This window comes from Diabrotica undecimpunctata, chromosome 7, assembly GCF_040954645.1.
Source record: "Diabrotica undecimpunctata isolate CICGRU chromosome 7, icDiaUnde3, whole genome shotgun sequence".
Taxonomy (NCBI): Eukaryota; Metazoa; Arthropoda; class Insecta; order Coleoptera; family Chrysomelidae; genus Diabrotica; species Diabrotica undecimpunctata.
The window spans coordinates 65,655,596-65,674,500 of NC_092809.1; the positions used below are offsets into that span (position 1 = coordinate 65,655,596).

Below are 18,905 nucleotides of genomic sequence, written 5' to 3' on the forward strand. Positions count from 1 at the left end.
TCTTATTTTGTAATCCCATAGAATGTAAAAAATGAAAAAAAAATTATTCTGGGAGTATGGGTAATATTAAGGGAAGGTAATATTCACGCAATTTAAAAATATTTAATATACATATCATTTTTTTTAGCATTTGATAGAAACGAACTTCTTATAGAGTTAACGAACACGGACAAAAATATTAGTTATGCACAATATTCAACGTTCTCAATTGGCTGCGAAAAAGATGGCTATCCACTAAAAGAACTTACAGGATACTCAGGCAATGCAGGGGACGGTTTAAACGGACATGTTAACGCAAAGTTTACAACACTGGATGTGGATCAAGATAAACACGCTGATAATTGTGCTAAAATGTTTGGTAAGTGCGTTTTTTTGCTTGCTGAATGGAAATATTGAAATTTATAAATAATTGTGGCTGAGCCATTTTCGATAATGACAAGTAAAAAGCTTGAATGCAGTAAATTCATTGCTTATTGGTAGCGTATTTATTAATTTTATTTTTAAGTTCATGGGTCCATATTTTCAGTTTGTCTAAAATAAGTTTATTCCAATTACCCAATGAAAGTGTGCAATATTTCCCCTTCGTGTATTAAACAAAGTGTTTTAAATGTTCTTAGATTCTGTCAAAATTTAGTGATCAGAACCCAATCTTTATCTAATATTTTGCAATTATACAGTGTGTCCATAAAGTATGGAATAAATTCGATATTTCCTAAATGAAAAGCCTTTAAATCTAAAACTACTAATTCTACATTTTAAAATAAAATTTTATTATACAAGGTGATACACATTACAGTGATGACATCATCAGCTCTTTTTTTTTTAAATGTAACACACTGTATTTTAGGACATTTTTAGATCGATAAAAATGAGCTGATTTCAAAAAAATATAATACTCGGGTCTAATGGATATAATTTGAAAGATATGCGCTTAGAAAATAAATTATTTATTATCAATTGCAAAAAAGTAGCCTACTTCTAGTTTTTGGTAAATTGTAATTATTTTTAGTAACGTTCAATATCAATTAAGTAGTATAATAATTGTATTAATTTGTGAATGTTGTATATTATTGCTTAGAATTAATTTTAAGTAGAAATGAATTTGAGTGTAAAGCAGAGAATTGAAATACTCATGATGATTGGGTATGGAGACAAATCACGAACTAAGATGGAAGTGTGTAATTTATTTAATGAAAAATATCCAGAAATACCCATCCCGCAGTCAACAGTAAGTAAATTATGTTACGGCATTAGATGTTCTACTTGCTTTTGAAGAAAATAGGCACACTTCTGTTCGTAAGGTTAGTAGTGATCTCGATGTTTGCAAAACAACGGTACACAAAGTACATAAAAGTAAGTAAAGCAAGTAAAATGCACAGTTGTACAGGAATTGAACGAGGATGATCCAGATAAAAGAATACAATTTTGCGAAATAATAATGGATAACAGCCACCGAAACCCTCTCTTGATTCAAAATATTATTTTTTCTGATGAGGCTACATTCAAATTAAATGGTGAGGTCAACCGTCAGAATTGTAGATACTGGGTAAAAGAAAACTCCAACTGGATGCGGGAATATCATACACAATACCAGCAAAACGTAAACGTATGTGCTGGCATTGTAAGAAATAAAATGATTGGACCCTACTATTTCGAAGATAATTTAAACAGGCCAGCAAACCTTCAGTTTTTAAGTGGGTATCTCGTACCTACTTTAGTTAATTTATTCCCCAGTACAATTAATCTTGGAGGTTTTGATAAAAGTTTATGGTTTCAACAGGATAGTGCGTCTCCGCATTATGCTTTAGATGTTCGTAGGTACCTAAACGAAATTTTTCCGAACAGGTGGATTGGAAGACGTGGACATATTGAATGGCCAGCGAGGTCGCCAGACTTGAATCATTTGGATTATTTTATGTGGGTCTTTACATAATGGGTATTTACATAATGCGTAAAGAAATAAACAATATTTGTCAAGAAAGCATAAACAAGGTTCTACAAGAATTTGTACAACGTTTGGTTTACTGTCAAATACAACAAGGGCTACAATTCTAACATTTAAGATTAAGTCATGTAATAATTACTGGATTACTTTCAAGTTATTTATTATAATTTATTTATAATTTTTTAATATTATAAATCAATAAAAATTAATTTTCTAATCGCATATCTTTCAAGTTATATCCATTAGATCCAGAGTATTATACTTTTTTGCTCATTTTTATCGTTTTAAAAATGTCCTAAAGTACAGGGTGTTACATTTAAAAAAAGAGACGATGACGTCATCACTGTAACGTGTATAACCTTGTATAATGAAATTTTATAGTAAAAGGTAGAACATTAAATTTAAGTTGAATGCCATTTTGTAGACACATCTAATTTTACACATCTAGTCATCTTACAATTTATAGCCTCGCAAGCACTGTTAAGTTTTGTTTAGTTTTGAGTTTTTGATTTTTAAAGTTAAAATCTAAAGCAGTATCATTTTCGATGTCTAAACTGTTTCGATTTGGTTCTACAACTTTTATAAAATCATGAACAGCTAAGTTTAGAATATGTGCGAAACATACAAAATGCTTATTTTGTAGTAAAAACAAGGAAATAAATTTTCCAGAGAACACATCATTTTAAAGTTACAGCCGCATTATCAGTTATTACAACTAGAACGCAGTCCAACACATCATAAGATTTTAGCACCTAAAAAAGAATCTTGGCAACCAATGCACCTGCATGGCTTTCCTTAGGCACAAAGTCCAAAACAATTGACTGAATTTTCCAATTTTTGTCCACAACGTCAGCTGTAATGCCCTAATTTCCCTTCATACCAATAGATGACCACCCATCAATAGTCAACAAAATTTTTAATACAGTTACAGAACTCTTCATTACCTCATTATTTATGTATAATTTTGCTTAAGAATTATTACTAGGAAGAGCAACTTCGGGACTTAAATCTGAAAATAGATTTTTGGTAACACCATCTTCAAAGAAATTGAATGGCAGATGCTTTTTCGTAATAAATTCTATGATCAGTTAATGTTAACGTCAACAACCTCTTTGTTTAAGCTATTAACTCTTCTTACCTGAAAATATTTAAAAAATATTTGCACGAGTAAGTCCTATAGATCGTTGCCAATTGTAAAATAAACTTCATGAATAAATTAAATATACTTTAAACCAGATACACTCAGGTATCATATAAGTTGTTATTTTAATAGGAAATGGAAAGGGATTAAAAATAAAACATTTTTTTAAACAAGCTTTTATTTAAATGATATAAAAAAATTACTTTAAATTAAATCAAACCTAGCAAATGAATACAGGCAATACAGGAGATGAAGAGGATGCATATTGAAATCATGGGAATAGCAGAAATGAGATGGCCAGATTCTGGAGAAATACAAATAAAAGATCACAAGGTATATTACTCGGCAAAAAGTGATGGATCACATAAAAATGGAGTCGGAATATTCGTATCATCCAAGGTTGCCAAATGCGTTACTTACTATACACCAATATCAGAGAGAGTGATGTTACTATAAGTAGAAGCCAACCCTATTAATATAAACATCATCCAAGTCTATGCTTTCATTGCAAACAAAGGGGAGGAAGAGGCAATTTAGTTCTATCAGAACATTAACAGTATCATACAGAAAATTCCTCGACTGGAAGTGCTCACCATTATGTTCGATGTTAATGCCAACATTGGAGCTAGAGATAAAACACAATACATTGGAGCACATGGACTTGGAGTCAAAAACGAGAGAGGAGACCTCCCAGGAAAAATTCGTAGAAGACTCAGAACTAGTTGTCACCAACACATTCTTTCAATTACCACCTCGCAAGCTGTACACGTGGAAATCCCCTTAAGACTGACCCGGGAGAATCATTAGGTATCAAATAGACTACATTTTAGTAAATAAACGATTCCGAAACAGCTTTACATCTGTCAAGACATACTCTGGAGCAGATTTGGAGACAGACCACGTTCCACTGGTGGGAATATTTTAAGTCAAACTCAAAACAGTGCAGAAAAGGGAAACACACTCATACAACCTACGTTTGCTGAAAGACCTTGATACAAGGATGAGAGTCCAAGCCACGTTAAACGAGCAAGTGACTGCAATTAGAGACGAATAGGACGAAGAACAAATGATTAATATTACAGAAATAGTGCAAAATGTAAAGGATAAACACATAAAGACAGCTAGATTAATGAAGAAAAATCATGGATGACAGATGAGATCCTGAAACTAATGAACAGAAGAAAAGCCAAAAATGACCCAGACAGATATAAAAGCATAAATATATTAATAAGAACGAAAATCAGAGAAGAAAAAAAAAAGAAGCAAAGGAAAGATGTGAGGAAATTAAGACTCTGCAGTCAAAGTAAGTTAAAGAACTTCCAGGAGGACTAAGACGAAGGCAGAAAGGAAATATAACTCTGACTCTGACTGAAATATGACTCTAACGAAAACATCATCTTGGACAAACAGAGTAAAATAAGAACGTGGAAAGAATATCTAGAAAAACTATTTGTAGAATAAAGAGATAACACCTTTGAGCTAGAAAAAGAGGTAAATGGTGGACCAAGAATATTACTGCAGGAGGTTTATTCAGCAATAACACAGTTAAAGAATGGCAAAGCGGCAGGCTTTGGGCAACTACTCAAACTAATGGACAACGAATCAATAGCAATAATCGCAAAGATATTCAACTACATATACAACTCTGAAGAAATACCAACAGAATGGCTAAAATCTAAGTTTATTGCACTTCCAAGAAAACCAGGAGCCAAAAAATGCGAAGATTACCGTACCATAAGCCTCATGAGTCATCTTCTAAAATTGTTTCTAAAGATAATTCATAAGAGAATCTACAAGCTGTGTGAAAGTCAAATTTCCCCCAACCAGTTCGGGATCACAAATGCTGTTGGTATTAGAGAGGCTTTGTTCTCAGTACAAGTCTTATTCCAGAGGTGTAGAGACGTCAACTACGACGTATACGCATGTCTGGTTAATTAGGAGAAAGCGTTTGATCAAGTACAGCACGCCAAGATGATGTAAATACTAAAAGAAACAGGAATTAACAACCAATATCTGAAAATAATTAGAAATCTTTACTGAAATCAGAGAGTAAATCTCAGACTTGAAGGTGAATACACTGACTATGTGAAAATCATGCGTGGAGTGAGGCAAGGCTGTATTTTGTCTTTTCTAATCTTCAATATGTACTCTGAAAGAACATTTATCGAAGCTTTACATGAAACTGAAAAAGGTATTCTACTAAATGGTTACCGGCTAAATATCATCACATATGAAGATGACACCATAGTATTTGCAGACAAATTAGAAGACCTACAAGTTCTTATAAACAAAATCACGTATAACAGTCAACCATATGGACTCAATATAAACGTTAAGAAGGCAAAGCTTATGATAATTAGCAAGACAAGGATAACAGAAGGTCAACTCTACGTCAACTAATCTCCTGTAGAAAGAGTGACCCACTAAAACTACCTCGGCACCATAATAAATGAAGAATGGACTAACAACCAGGAGATTAGAGCACGCATCGGAAAATCTAGATTTACCATCAATCGGATGGAGGCCTTCTTCAAGAGTCACAACCTCTCTCTTGATACAAAAGTAAGAATGCTGCTATGCTACGTCTTCTCTATCCTTTTTTATGGTGTTGAATTATGGACCTTAAACGAAGATATGTGCAGAAAACTGAAAGCATTTGAGATGTGGCTATATCGGAGAATGCTTAAGATCCCGTGGACTGACCGAGTCACAAAAGAGGAGGTCCTCAAAAGAATGAGTAAGAACTGAGAGGTACTGACCACCATCAAATCTCCAAAGTTACATTTCTTGGGACATATTATGCGAAATGAATCCAGATATGCTCTACTTTAAGCTATCCTGCAAGGAAAAATATTTGGAAAACGAGGTCCAGGAAGAAGAAGAACATTTTAGTTAAATAACCTTAGAATCTGGTTCAATACAATATCTGTGCAGCTTTTTTGCGCTGCTGAAGATAAGATAAAGATTGCCATGATGATCGCCAACATTTATAGATGGATAGACACATCAAGAAGAAGAAGAAAATCAAACCTCTCATTTTGTAACACTACACAATTTACATGATCTAAAAGCTTGTCGCGAGCTTTTAGATCATTTTATTTTCGCGAGTATTTTATATAAAACACATTTTCTTAGAATTGTGTATTATATCTAGAGTAATTTACCTACAGTAAAAGAAAAGAAGAAATTATGGAAAGAATACATCCAAGACAAAACACAACAAAAATATGAAAATTATAAGAGACAAAGAACAAAAGTTAAAGAGATAGTTAAGAAAGAGAAAAAGAAAAGTTGGGAATAATTCGGGGAAAAAATGGAAGAAAACAGCAAAGAAAACGTAAAATTATTTTACAGAACACTGAAAAACCTAAGAAGAAACAAAGAAACGAAACTGAAACAAATAATGAACAAGGAAGGAACAATAATAAACGACAATAAGACAATAATGGAAAGATGGAGGGAATATTTTCAGCTGATACTGAATGGAAATCAAGCGAATACAATGGAGAAGGAAAGCCACAACAGGAGAGTATCCATGAGAAACACGGAAAATCCAGAAACTATAGAAAAAGAAGAACTGGAAGAAGCAATAAGAAAGATAAAGATTGGAAAAGCACTAGGAAGCGATGAAGTAGCACCAGAAATGATGAAATATATAGGAGTAAAAGCAAAAGAAAAATTGTTATACATATATAACCTAATATGGAAGAGAAAAGTAATACCCAGAGAATGGACAAATGCAGTAATTATACCTATATGCAGAAAAGGAAACAAGAGGACTGATAGGAGGAGGATACAAGAGACTGTAGGAACTATAGAGGTATATCACTACTATGTGTAGCAGCAAAAGTATACGAAACCATAATAGAAAGGAAAATTAGAAAAGAAATAGAACATAAATTAGAGGATGTACAAAGTGGATTCAGGAAAGGACACAACACACAAGACCATATATTCACCATGCAACAAGTAATAGAAAAAGCCTTAAAGAAAAATAAAGAAATACATCTGAGCTTTATAGACATGGAAAAAGCATTCGACTCAGTCAAAAAAAAAGATATATGGGAAAGCCTAAAGAAGAAACAAGTAAGTGAAGAACTGATAGAAGCAACAAAGAGTATATACATGAAAACAACAAATACAGTAAGAATGTTAAATATACAGTCAGAACCATTTGAAACAACCCAAGGAGTTAGACAAGGGGAAAGTCTCAGCCCAGTACTATTTATAAATGTAATAGATGAGATAGTGAAAGAATGTAAGAAAACATTCAAGAAATACTGCATCGGTTGGAACAAAATGCAAATGATAAATGCTGAGATGTGTATATTTGCAGACGACATAGTATTAATTGCGGAAACTGCAGAAAAACTGAAATACAACTTAGAGAAATGGAACCTAGAAGCAAGCAAATACAACTTAAACGTAAACAAAGAGAAGACTTAAATAATGAAAATATCAAGGAAATAAGGGACGGAAGATCAAATAGAAGTAATGATAGACCAACAAAAAATAATACAGACAAATTCATACAAATACTTAGGAACAGTAATCCACAACAACAGAGACATCGAGGATGATCTTAACAACAGAATGGAAAACACAGGAAAACTATTCCAAGCACTAAATAGAGGATTCCTTAATAACAAAGAAATATCAACAAAGACCAAGATGACAATATACAAAACAATATATAGACCTACAGTGACATATGGAGCAGAAAATTGGATATTAAACAAAAGACATCAGAGCAGAATTCAGGCAGCAGAGATGAAATACCTCAGAAGAACGATAGGAGTAAAAAGAACTGATAGAATCAGAAATGAAGAAATAAGAGAAAGACTCAAAATCAAACCAATACTCGAGTCAATTAAAGAGAAAAAATTGGCATGGTTCGGACATCTAACCCGGATGGACAATAATAGACAAGTAAAAAGAGTGTGTGACGCCAAACCAATAGGAAAGAACAGAAGAGGAAGACCCATTAAAGAATGGAACAGTGACATCTCGCAGATACTGCAGAGTAAGGGTAAGACTTGGCAGGAAGCAACACAGATGGCATCCAATAGGAAGGAATGGAGAAAGTTCGTTAAGAGCTAGGACACCTCAGAAGACTGTCAAATATTGTAATTTAATGAATGGTATTGTAAACGACCCAACACCGAAAGGTACAAATGGGTTCTACTGATTAAGTAAAGTAAAGTAATTTACTTAAATATTCTTATTCTTGTTTATCTACACAGATAAATCTCGCGATATGCCTTTATATCACATAAATTGTGGAAAAAAATTTATATGTTTAATTTAATATGTATTTTCCTTTTTTTAGAGCATTTAAATAAAAGCTTCTTTAACAAAAAAAAATACAAATGTATTGGGCAGATTTTTAAAACAAATTCGAGTATGCACCTATGTATATATGGAAAGAAAGGGAGATTTTTTTGTCAGTACAATCGTACTCGCATTTTTAATTGATCAACATGAAATTAGCCATACACCTTCTCTTTCTAATTTTCTTGAATGAGTTGTTAATTTACAAAAATTGATATACTTAAGAAATACATTACACTATTAAATAGAATATTTTTTCGACACTCATATGGGCTGAAAAACTGGCCAAATTTATCATCCTCCTCAGATACCGTCTTAGACAGGGATCAACTATTATTACCTGTTTAACTGACATAAAATTAAATCTGAACATAGTGATTAAAATGTGAAATATTTGTTGTATGTCAACATGTCAAAATATACCTTTTCTTCGGGATTTTTTTACTGCTTAATAATTTTTTAGGTTAATCGTTGAAGATGCTGATTGAAACACAGTTTTAGGTTTAATTTGAAGCTTTTCGGTCCCTGAAACATTTGTTCGAGCACCACTAAACACTAAGCTACCTTTAAGCATGACTGAATTAAAATTACCTAACTCTTAAATAAATAAAACATATTTTGTCATGCAAACTAAATGTGTGTGCAAAATTTCAGTTCAATCAGTTGTTGATAATTGCCAGATTTGACTTGAATATACATACAGATATACACACAAAAAAACATTGCAAGTTAAACAGGTGCTTGTAAAATGAAAGTCTTTACCACTCCAAAATCCTAGAAATGATTAACTTACATTCCATCACCCCTTACAACTACATTTGGCCCCCTTTCCCCCTAATACCCCCCTCTAATTTCAAAAAGTTAGTATTATATGAACTATTTTAATAAATCTCAACTTAGATTTTCTTTATTCTGACTTCGGTTCATCCAATCTAAAATACTATTACTCCCACTTTCACTTAACGCAGAACATTGAAACTTGCTTCGATCCGGCACCCCTTAGGAAAACTCGTTATTTTGTTTGAAAAAAAAAAAAAAAATTTAAACCAGAAGTCCCAGAATTTTTCATTTTTAGGAAAATACTTTTATTATTTTTCTGAAAACATGGTTTACATTTGGCTAACTTATCATTTTTGTTTTTTTTTGTCGTTGGTATTGGGCTTCATCTCAATTTCAAAAAGTAACAAAATTAATTTCTGTCTGTAGTGCCAGTATAGCCTCTAAGACTAGTACTACCACTATCCTGTATTGTTAAATGCTGCTGCTTTTTCCTTTTGCTGTCACTATCGCAGACAGCTACAGTCTCACTGGTTTCATTTTTTTCATTATCAGTATTTTCACTCGGACTAGTAGTCACGTTTGTCTCACTGATTATTTTATAATTACTTAAACCGTAACGCTTATGTCTGTCTTTATATCTATTGCTTTTTGGTAAATATTCTGAGCCAGAATTAAAGCCAAGCGACTCAGCAGACACACTTTTTACTGAAGAATCACTGTCACCCATGGTAAAATAAGAGGTAATTTTAATATAATGTATTTTTATCACCAATATTCACAAACTGACATCAAAAATATAACGAAACCGATACAGACTAGTACTTTGTAACATTAACCTTACTTAAAGAAACGGGATAACGCATGCAATTGCACAGTTGGGAACTAGTGGCATTGGAGCCACCAGATGGCCGTGTTAGCACGCAACGCAATAAAAACGGTCGCCGGGGAATCACCGAAACAGGTAATCAAGAAATTTCAAGATCTTAAAATTTCTTAAGTCAAAACAAGATATAAGATGTCAAGAAAACGTCAAGGAAGATGTTTAAAATATCTTATTTTTTTCTCAAGACAAGACAAGAATGTTATCAATACAAATGTTTTTGTCTTGTCGACCCGTAAAGCCACAAATTAATTACTCGACACGGCTCTGTATTTGTAATTCATTCAAAAAAGAAGCGATGTTATTCATTTGGCTGGACCAATTATTGCCGAAGAAGCATTGTTTTCTAACATGAAATTAAATGGCGATCCTTCATTTAAAGAAACCAGGTTCTGGTTGCAAAAGTTCAAAATCCGCTACGGTATACACAATCGAAGTAAACAAATGTGAACCGCAAGTGTAAAAGTCGTTGACGAATATAAAGGAAGGTTACGAGCTATGATCGATGAATATGGTTTGATCTGCCATCAAGTCTTCAATGCGGATAAGTCTGGTTTAAACTGCAAAATGTTGCCAGCGAAAACTCTCGCTGCACTATTTGAAAAATATGCACCCGGATCTATAATGCAAAATCAACGAATCGCAGCAATGATGTGTTCAAATGCAACTGGTGTCCACTGCTTTCTTTTAGTATTTTTTCGTATAGTAACAAAACCACGTTATTTTAAAAGGGACTGAAAAAGAATGAGCTATTACAAAAACGACAGTTATTTGTCTACTACCGCTTTCATTGCTTTCTTAAAAATAAATTGTTCCTTGTTTATATAGTTTAATAGACTGAGTGACTTAAAATATTCTTGACTATTCCGAAACCAAAATTACTATTATTAAATATGAGTAGATACAAAAAACACAAATATCAAATGATTAAGATATGTAGACCACATACAAAGAAGTCTATAAACAGGGTGATATGGAGCAGAGTAGTAAAGAAAATATTCTAATGGAAATAGTGTGGAATGAACATGCACTATAATTATATTTTTTTCTCTTTTATCTTATACAGCTAATACTTTTTTATGTTGTAGAGGGTGCTTGGTGGTATACAGCTTGCCATACCAGCAATCTTAATGGAAAATATATGACTGTGGAACTTCCTAATGCATATTTAGCACATGGTCTTAATTGGTATCCTTTAAAATCAGCACATGTAAATTTGGCTGGTTCAAGAATGATGATAAGACCAATTGGAGAATAAATACTTATTAATAAAAGAATATATACGTAATCAAATGTGCCTCTTTGTGTAATATTATTTTAATAAAGTTTTTATGCATTTTCAGTAGTTATTTATTTTACATGACACCAAATATTCCAAGCTGTAGAGAAAAAACGTGCGTTAATTGGTAAATTTTTGAAAACACCACAGAGTTATAAAGAGCAATGCCTGGAGTATCCTCTAGGTGTTTAAGTGTTTACAACTCCCAACTGTTAGTTATATTTTTTTGTTGTTCTTTTAAGTTAAAAAAAAACGGTGTTTTTTTATTACTTTTATTTTTATTACATCAAATCAATATCTTGAGTAAAATCAGCACTATAATGAATAAAAGTACATAAAAAAAGCTTTAATTTGAGCTGTGCTACATTAAATTTGACCCAATAGTTAATTGTGTTGTGTGTATAAAACTTGGAGATCGCTGGTTAAATTAATTTAGAAATAATAATGAAGAAAAAAGCGGGTGTGGCAGTCCAGTGGGTCTAGTCCAGTCCACAATCATTACATATGTAATGCTATAGGTAAGAGAGAGCAGAAAGAGAAATATAATTAGGTATATAGGTATATGGTACATCGTTTGCTGTATATAAACAACATTTGGCCTGTAATAGTAGTATAGTAAATGAAGGATTGAATCAATATTTTGATGAAAAGCAATGGAAATAAAATACTATTAAACTAATATGGATCTACATTGTGCAGCTATGGAGTCTTGGACAAAGAAGTGAGAAATCAAGTACAAAAAGCAGATAGACTGACAAGATGAATTAATAACACTATAATATGGCGAAACAGACACATTAACACTGAGATGAAGTCAGAAATTTATAAAGTCAGTGTAAGACCAATAATGACATGTCTCAGAAACAAGATACGACACAGCCACAACACAAAGGCTACTAGAAACGGCAGAGATGAGAGTGAGAGTACTGAAAAGAGTTACAGAAAATACGCTAAGAGATCGAAAGAGAAGCGAACACGTTAGAAGAAAATGTACCGTACAGTGTATGTGAATAGACAATAAGTAGAATAAATTAAAATGGAATAACCCCATAAGCAGAATGGGGGAGACCCGTGTCGTCAAAATAGCAAGAGGTAAGTCACCAGAAGTATCGGACGGCCGGGCAAAAGACGGATTGACAACCTTCCATAGATGTATTAAATCGTCAATGAACCAGAAGAATTGCTTATAAAGAATAAGAATAAGAAGAAGAAATTCAATAGCGTTCGACCTTGGACCAAACTATGTATCAAGTATCAAGTTTTTAGGATTTTTCCTTTATGGTTATAGCACATAAAGGCAGAAAAACAGACAGACAATAACTATTGAATTCTTAATAATAAATATTAAAATGGATAAAAATTTTAGTATATAGTTTGTTCTCATAAATTGTGGAGATAATTACAATATATTCAACATATATTGTTTGTTTTGTTCTTTTTCTTAGATATGATCTGATGATTTATCTATTCGTAATGTGAAAAATTCTTATAATAAAATTATACAAAATGAACTTCAAGATCTGACTTTTTTATTCTCGCTTGACACACACAGAGATGATACAGATAAATTATTAGTTGCTATTGGCAACCTTGACATTTCCCCTTTTTAATAATTATGCAGCCACTATCTTGAACATGCCCCCCACCTTGAAAGGATCGCTTTCAATTTAACAGGTAAGCAAGTAAATGAGGAAATGCATTACATGCAATAAAAAATAAACAAATACGTCTTCAATAATTATTATAAACTTTTAAGTTTAAAAATCAAACAAATGTTCTTTAACTAAGACGCATTAACAGTTCTAGAACTTAAGACGTGATTGCACCTTCACTTTGATCACTAGGAACCGGAAGTGGACAAATGTTTGTAACAGCTCGCTTATAAGTCCTTTTGAAGTTCTTATGGTAACCACACGTGTAACTCCATCAGCGCCGGGATGCAAAACTTCTACGCGCCCAAGACACCAGTTTAAAGGAGGTAAATTTCTTTCTTTGATGAGGACGAGTGTATCAGTCTGAATTTTAGATTGGTTGACTTTCCATTTCCTCCGTTCTTGCAATTCGGAGATGTATTCCAGAGACCAACGTTTCCAAAAATGATGGCGAAGTTGCTGCAACTGCTGGAATCTAGACAAACTGGTAATGGATGAGTTTGATAGATTTATTTCTGGAACGGAATCCATGGCTCTTCCAATGAGGAAGTGAGCTGGTGTCAAAGGCAAAAGATCAGAAGGGTTAGAAGACAAGGCACTCAAAGGACGAGAATTTAATACTCCTTCAATCTGAGTTAGTAATGTAACAAATCTTTCATAATCTAATTTCGTATCTGTCATAACTCGTTTGAGGTTAGCCTTCACCGATTTGACTCCAGCCTCCCAGATACCGCCAAAATGAGGAGAATGAGCCGGTATGAACTTCCAATTTATATCAGATTTAGCACACATATCAGGGAATTTATTACCATTGGTTTTCAAAATGTTACCCAATTCCAACAAAGAATTGTTGGCACCCACAAATGTGGTTCCGTTATCACTCATCATCTGACATGGTTTGCCCCTTCTAGCTATAAATCGTTTTATTGCCGCCATAAAGGCTTCGGTGGAAAGATCCGTTACCACCTCTAAATGAATGGCCTTTGTCGATAGGCAAACAAATAAACTAATATAACCTTTATATGAAGAAGCACCCCTATGACGACTAGTTCTGAGGGCAAATGGACCAGCATAATCAACTCCTGTAACAGCAAATGGAAATGAGGGGGTGACTCTTGATTGGGGAAGATCTCCCATGATGGGATTAACTTGATCGGGATTGAAGCGAAAGCAACGCAAGCATTCGCGAACCGTTCTCCTAGCCAATGATTTTCCATGTAAAGGCCAATATTTCTCACGCACGTGAGCTAGGAGATGTTGAGGTCCTGCATGGCACAGCTTGAAATGCTCTTGACGAAAAAATAGAATAGTAAACTTATGATTAGATTGAATTAGAATAGGATGTTTCTTTTGATAATAAAAGTTTGAATTACTTAATCTACCACCGACCCTGAGTAATCCTTCTGGATCTAAAAAGGGATTAAGTGATAAGATTCTGCTTTTAAAAGAAACTGCATTACCTCTTCTTAAGCACTGAATCTCAGATGGGAAACCTTCAGCTTGTACCAACTTAACTAGAGTAAGGGTAGAATTGTTAATCTCCTGCGTGGTTAAATGCCCCAAAACACGGGTGGCCTTGTTCTTTCGTTGAGAATTGTAGTAGAAACGCAAAGAGTAAGCAACTGACCTTACCAAGGTTGAAAAACTCGAATATTTTTCAAAATCAAATAATGGAGTAGACGAAACTATCATAAATTGGTTGCTAATAGTTTTAAACTCTGGAAGTTTTTCTTTATCAAAAGATACTTGAACTGGCCAAGTTTCAGGAGAATCTAGCAAGAATGATGGGCCGTGCCACCAAAATGAACAAGAGCTTAGAACCTGAGGTTCAATTCCTCGAGAGAGTAAATCAGCAGGGTTACAATCCGTAGGTACATGTCTCCAATTTTCGGGATCTGTGTTGGACTGAATTTCTGAAACACGATTACCAACGAAAGTTTTTAGTACATGTGACGAAGTTTTTATCCAGCCCAAGGTAATGGTTGAGTCAGACCACAGAAAAATCTTATTGAACTGAATATTCAAAGAAGTAATAACCATTTTAGAAAGACGTGATAAGATCAAAGCTCCGCTAAGTTCCAGGCGAGGTATGCTCAGCTTCTTTACAGGTGCTACTTTGCTTTTAGCACAAAGTAAATTTATAAAAATGTTACCCTTTTTATCAACACTGCGAATATATATGGCTGCGCCATAAGCAACTTCGCTTGCGTCACAGAATCCGTGCATTTCAATAAGAACAGAATTAGGGAGAACTACATTTCTTTGAATTTGCAATTTATTCAACTCATGCAACTGATCTCTGAAAGATAACCACTCAGACTGAATATGCAATGGCACTCCTTCATCCCAGTCTTCTCTAACCAATGGAGTTGCATAAGGATTTTGACTTTAATGATTGATGGACTTAAGAGACCTAAAGGGTCGAATATTTGAGCAATACCAGAAAGTATTGATCTTTTAGTGATAATTTTGGGAGGAACATTTGAATCAATAGAATAGGACAATGAATCTAAACTAGGGCACCGTTGTAACCCAAGTGTCTTTGTGTTTTCATTGGCACCAAAAAGGAAGGGAGTGTCTAATGAAATAGATTCCTGGATGGACTTAAGAAATGAAGAATTGTTTGACGTCCACTTTCTAAGTGGAAAGCAACCTTTTGAAAGAATTTCAGAGACTTGTTTACAATTAAGGATTAAGTCCTCTAACGAATCAGAACCAGTTAACAAGTCGTCAACATAGAAGTCTTCAGCTATGATTTTAGAAGCTTGAGAGAATGTATCAGAATGCTCTAATGATAGCTGATAGAGACATCTAGTGGCTAGATAACTACTTGACGTAGAGCCATAAGTAACTGTATTTAATGCATATGAATGAAGAGGATCTTTCGAATGATTTCTCCATAAGATTCTTTGGAGACACCGTTGAGTATCATCAATAAGAATTTGGCGGTACATTTTGGCAATGTCCGCAGATGCAACAAATGGATACCTTCTAAATCTCAACAGGATAGATATCAAATCATTCTGCATGACGGGACCTACCATCTGAAGATCGTTGAGCGAATGACCAGATGATGACGGACAGGAACCATCGAACACTACTCTGAGTTTTGTAGTGAGACTGTCCTGCTTCATCACCCCGTGATGAGGAAAGTAATAACTATGTACTGGTAAAGTACAATCAGTAACTCTTGACATGTGGCCTAAAGACAAGTATTCCTCCATAAATGCAACATACTGCTCCTTCATGATAGGATCATTAAGAAGCCTTTTTTCTAAGCTATAGAACCTTCTTTAAGCTATTGATCTGGATTCTCCCAAAGAGTCAACCTGTGACTTAAAAGGAATGGACACAATGAACCGACCATCCAAATTTCTCCTAAAGGTTGATTTGAAGTGCTCCTCGCACAATAACTCTTCTGGAGACTGAAGTTTAGTACCTGAGCACTCCTCAATCTCCCAAAACCTAGAAAGGTCGTCAGTTTCGATATTGTGTGATAATCCACATATGGTAGATTGCTGACTATTCACCCTGGTATTTATTAAAGGACCAGAAATGATCCACCCTAATCTAGTTTTCTGAAGTATGGGTTTTTCAGTTCCTAACTTGACCTGACCCACACATAGCAGGTCCCAAAAAATACTAGCACTGATCAGAATATTTACTTCCGAAGGAGTATGAAAATTTGGGTCTGATAAACGAATATTTGCAGGTATGGGCAACGAAGATGCATCAATTTGACAAACTGGAAGTTGTCCACATATTTGTGGAATGATTAAACACTCTAGGGGGAAAGAATATATAGTTTGTAAAGAGTTAATAACAATATTACATTTGTGATTTATTTTAGAAGAAACATGAGCGATACCCACTACAGAAATGTTAACCTGCTCCCTTGAAATACCCAGCAAATCAACTAAACTTGATGTGATAAAATTAGATTGAGCTCCACTATCTAAAAGAGCTCTTCAATTATGAGCAACCCCTAAATGGTCACGAACTTGGACAACAACCGTTGATAGAAGGATTTGTTGATTTTGAGAAGTATTAGAAAGTGTCTGAGAGCTACTCTGAGAAGCAACTACTTGATCATTAAACTGAGACAATGGATTTAGTGGATTTTCAATAAATTCATGGAGAAGAGTATGATGTTTCTGGTTACATTTCTTACATTCGCCATATTTGCACGTAGCTTGTTGATGTCCAGAATGCAGACAATTCAAGCATAATTTAAATCTACGTACTTTATTGATACGGGCAGGAATGTCTAATGAATGAAATTGACTACAGTGAACCAGTTTGTGTTGCTGGTTGCATAAAGGACAAGAAAGAAAAGAAGATTTTGTACTTACAAGAGCCTTAGTACTGTTGTGTCTGAATTTGACATGATTATTGACAGAAGTCCCTTGAATATTGGGTTTATTTAGATTATATCTTTCTAGAGTATCTGCCTTCGTTTTTAGGAAATATATGAGGTCCGAAACTTGACTGACTTTACCATTGTTGGCCTTCTCCCATTCTTTCACAGATTCAGAATCTAATTTTTCCAAAAGAATATATTTGAGAAGGGCATCCCAATGTTCCACTGGTTGTTTTAATGCCTCCAAAGCTCTAAGATTGCTACAAAATTTATCAATTAAATTTCTGATTGAAAATGAACCTTCTTTATTGATTGCCTTTAAATTGAAGATGGCTTTAATATGGTTATGCAACAACAATTCCTTGTTAGAATATCTCTCAACCAAAAGATTCCATGTAACAGTAAAATTAGAAGCAGAGAGAGGTATAGAAGCAATGACTCTCTCAGCAGAACCTGTTATGCATGCTCTTAAATAATGTAATTTTTGTATTTCAGATATACTATTATTTTTTATAACTAACGAATCAAATAAGTCATGAAAATCTAACCATTCTTCTATGTTGCCACTGAATTTTGGCAATTCAATAGAAGGAAGTTTTATATTGGAGGTTGTATATGTATGATTGGATGCAAAATGTTCACTAGTAGGACTAGATGTACTGGAGGCACTAGCTGAGGTTGTTGTCAACAGTTGTTTTGCCTTAATTATAACTGAATAAAATGATGTTTCGAACGTTTCTCTGTAATTTATTTCTTCCTCGGTTATTGCGTCCAGTAAACTTTCTATTTTTAATTGGGTTTCTTGATATTGAGTATGAATACTATTCGCGTTTTCGATGCGCAATTCAATTTCAGCGCGAGTTGGCTCATTCATCTCACCGTGGGTTGAGTCCCTATCAATGAATTTAATAAATGAGGTTAATCGCGCTTTAAGAGATGCTCTTATCTTTTTTAACGTAGGCAAATCCCCCATTTTAATTCAAATTTAAATGTTTTAACTATTATGTGTCAAAGTAAACTAACAATGAACAATAAATTTCAAGATTGAAGAAGTCTAAGTTAGGAAATTGAAATGAAAGGCAGATAAGTAAGGAACAAAAGCTCACTTCCCTGATTTTTGATGATTCGATGTCCCGTCCAGTGAAATCGTCAGTATGTGTTCAATCGGATTGTATACTTGACTTGAAGACTGGGGCAAAGGAGCACTCGATGTATTTCTGCGACTGTCTCTTTCAACGTTGTCGGCAAACGTGGATCTTGTAGGTTGTATGGCGTGGAATAGCACAAATATCCGAAGCTCTAAGGACCAATGTTTGTTTTGTTCTTTTTCTTAGATATGATCTGATGATTTATCTATTCGTAATGTGAAAAATTCTTATAATAAAATTATACAAAATGAATTTCAAGATCTGACTTTTTTATTCTCGCTTGACACACACAGAGATGATACAGATAAATTATTAGTTGCTATTGGCAACCTTGACATTTCCCCTTTTTAATAATTATGCAGCCACTATCTTGAACAATATTCTATCGA

The 18,905-nt window shown here is 33.9% G+C and overlaps 4 protein-coding genes across 4 annotated transcripts in view; 1 reads left to right on the top strand and 3 right to left on the bottom strand.

Moving 5' to 3' along the window:
* Positions 1–11,400, top strand: part of LOC140446799 (microfibril-associated glycoprotein 4-like) — a 37,417-nt gene extending 26,017 nt beyond the window's left edge. Inside the window, exons 5-6 of the mRNA XM_072539390.1 lie at positions 128–358; positions 11,166–11,400. Coding sequence (XP_072395491.1) covers positions 128–358; positions 11,166–11,335 — 401 coding nt within the window. The 3' untranslated portion in view covers positions 11,336–11,400. The remainder of the gene's footprint in view (positions 1–127; positions 359–11,165) is intronic.
* Positions 11,401–13,158: 1,758 nt separating this feature from the next.
* On the bottom strand, positions 13,159–15,234 carry LOC140446416 (uncharacterized). Its single transcript, XM_072538963.1, has one exon. The coding sequence runs from the start codon at positions 15,232–15,234 to the stop codon at positions 13,159–13,161; it is 2,076 nt and encodes a 691-aa protein (XP_072395064.1).
* A 53-nt stretch (positions 15,235–15,287) lies between these two features.
* Positions 15,288–16,256, bottom strand: LOC140446417 (uncharacterized). Its single transcript, XM_072538964.1, has one exon. It carries the CDS (start codon positions 16,254–16,256, stop codon positions 15,288–15,290), a length of 969 nt encoding a protein of 322 aa, XP_072395065.1.
* A 45-nt stretch (positions 16,257–16,301) lies between these two features.
* Positions 16,302–18,341, bottom strand: LOC140446418 (uncharacterized). The gene is made up of 3 exons (XM_072538966.1): positions 17,890–18,341; positions 17,078–17,835; positions 16,302–16,792 (listed from the first exon to the last, which is right to left on the bottom strand). Exons 1-3 carry the CDS (start codon positions 18,339–18,341, stop codon positions 16,302–16,304), a joined length of 1,701 nt encoding a protein of 566 aa, XP_072395067.1.
* Between the last annotated feature and the right edge of the window lie 564 nt (positions 18,342–18,905).

What these genes read in the sequence shown, in the direction of transcription:
- LOC140446416 (XM_072538963.1), bottom strand. Translation starts at nt 15,234, where the DNA reads ATGCACGGATTCTGTGACGCAAGCGAAGTTGCTTATGGCGCAGCCATA.
- LOC140446417 (XM_072538964.1), bottom strand. Translation starts at nt 16,256, where the DNA reads ATGAAGGAGCAGTATGTTGCATTTATGGAGGAATACTTGTCTTTAGGC.
- LOC140446418 (XM_072538966.1), bottom strand. Translation starts at nt 18,341, where the DNA reads ATGGGGGATTTGCCTACGTTAAAAAAGATAAGAGCATCTCTTAAAGCG. An exon ending in TTTCATGACTTATTTGATTC is followed by an intron (nt 17,836 to 17,889) that starts GTTAGTTATAAA and finishes ACATTATTTAAG; the next exon opens with AGCATGCATAACAGGTTCTG. An exon ending in TCAAGTAGTTGCTTCTCAGA is followed by an intron (nt 16,793 to 17,077) that starts GTAGCTCTCAGA and finishes CTTTCCCCCTAG; the next exon opens with AGTGTTTAATCATTCCACAA.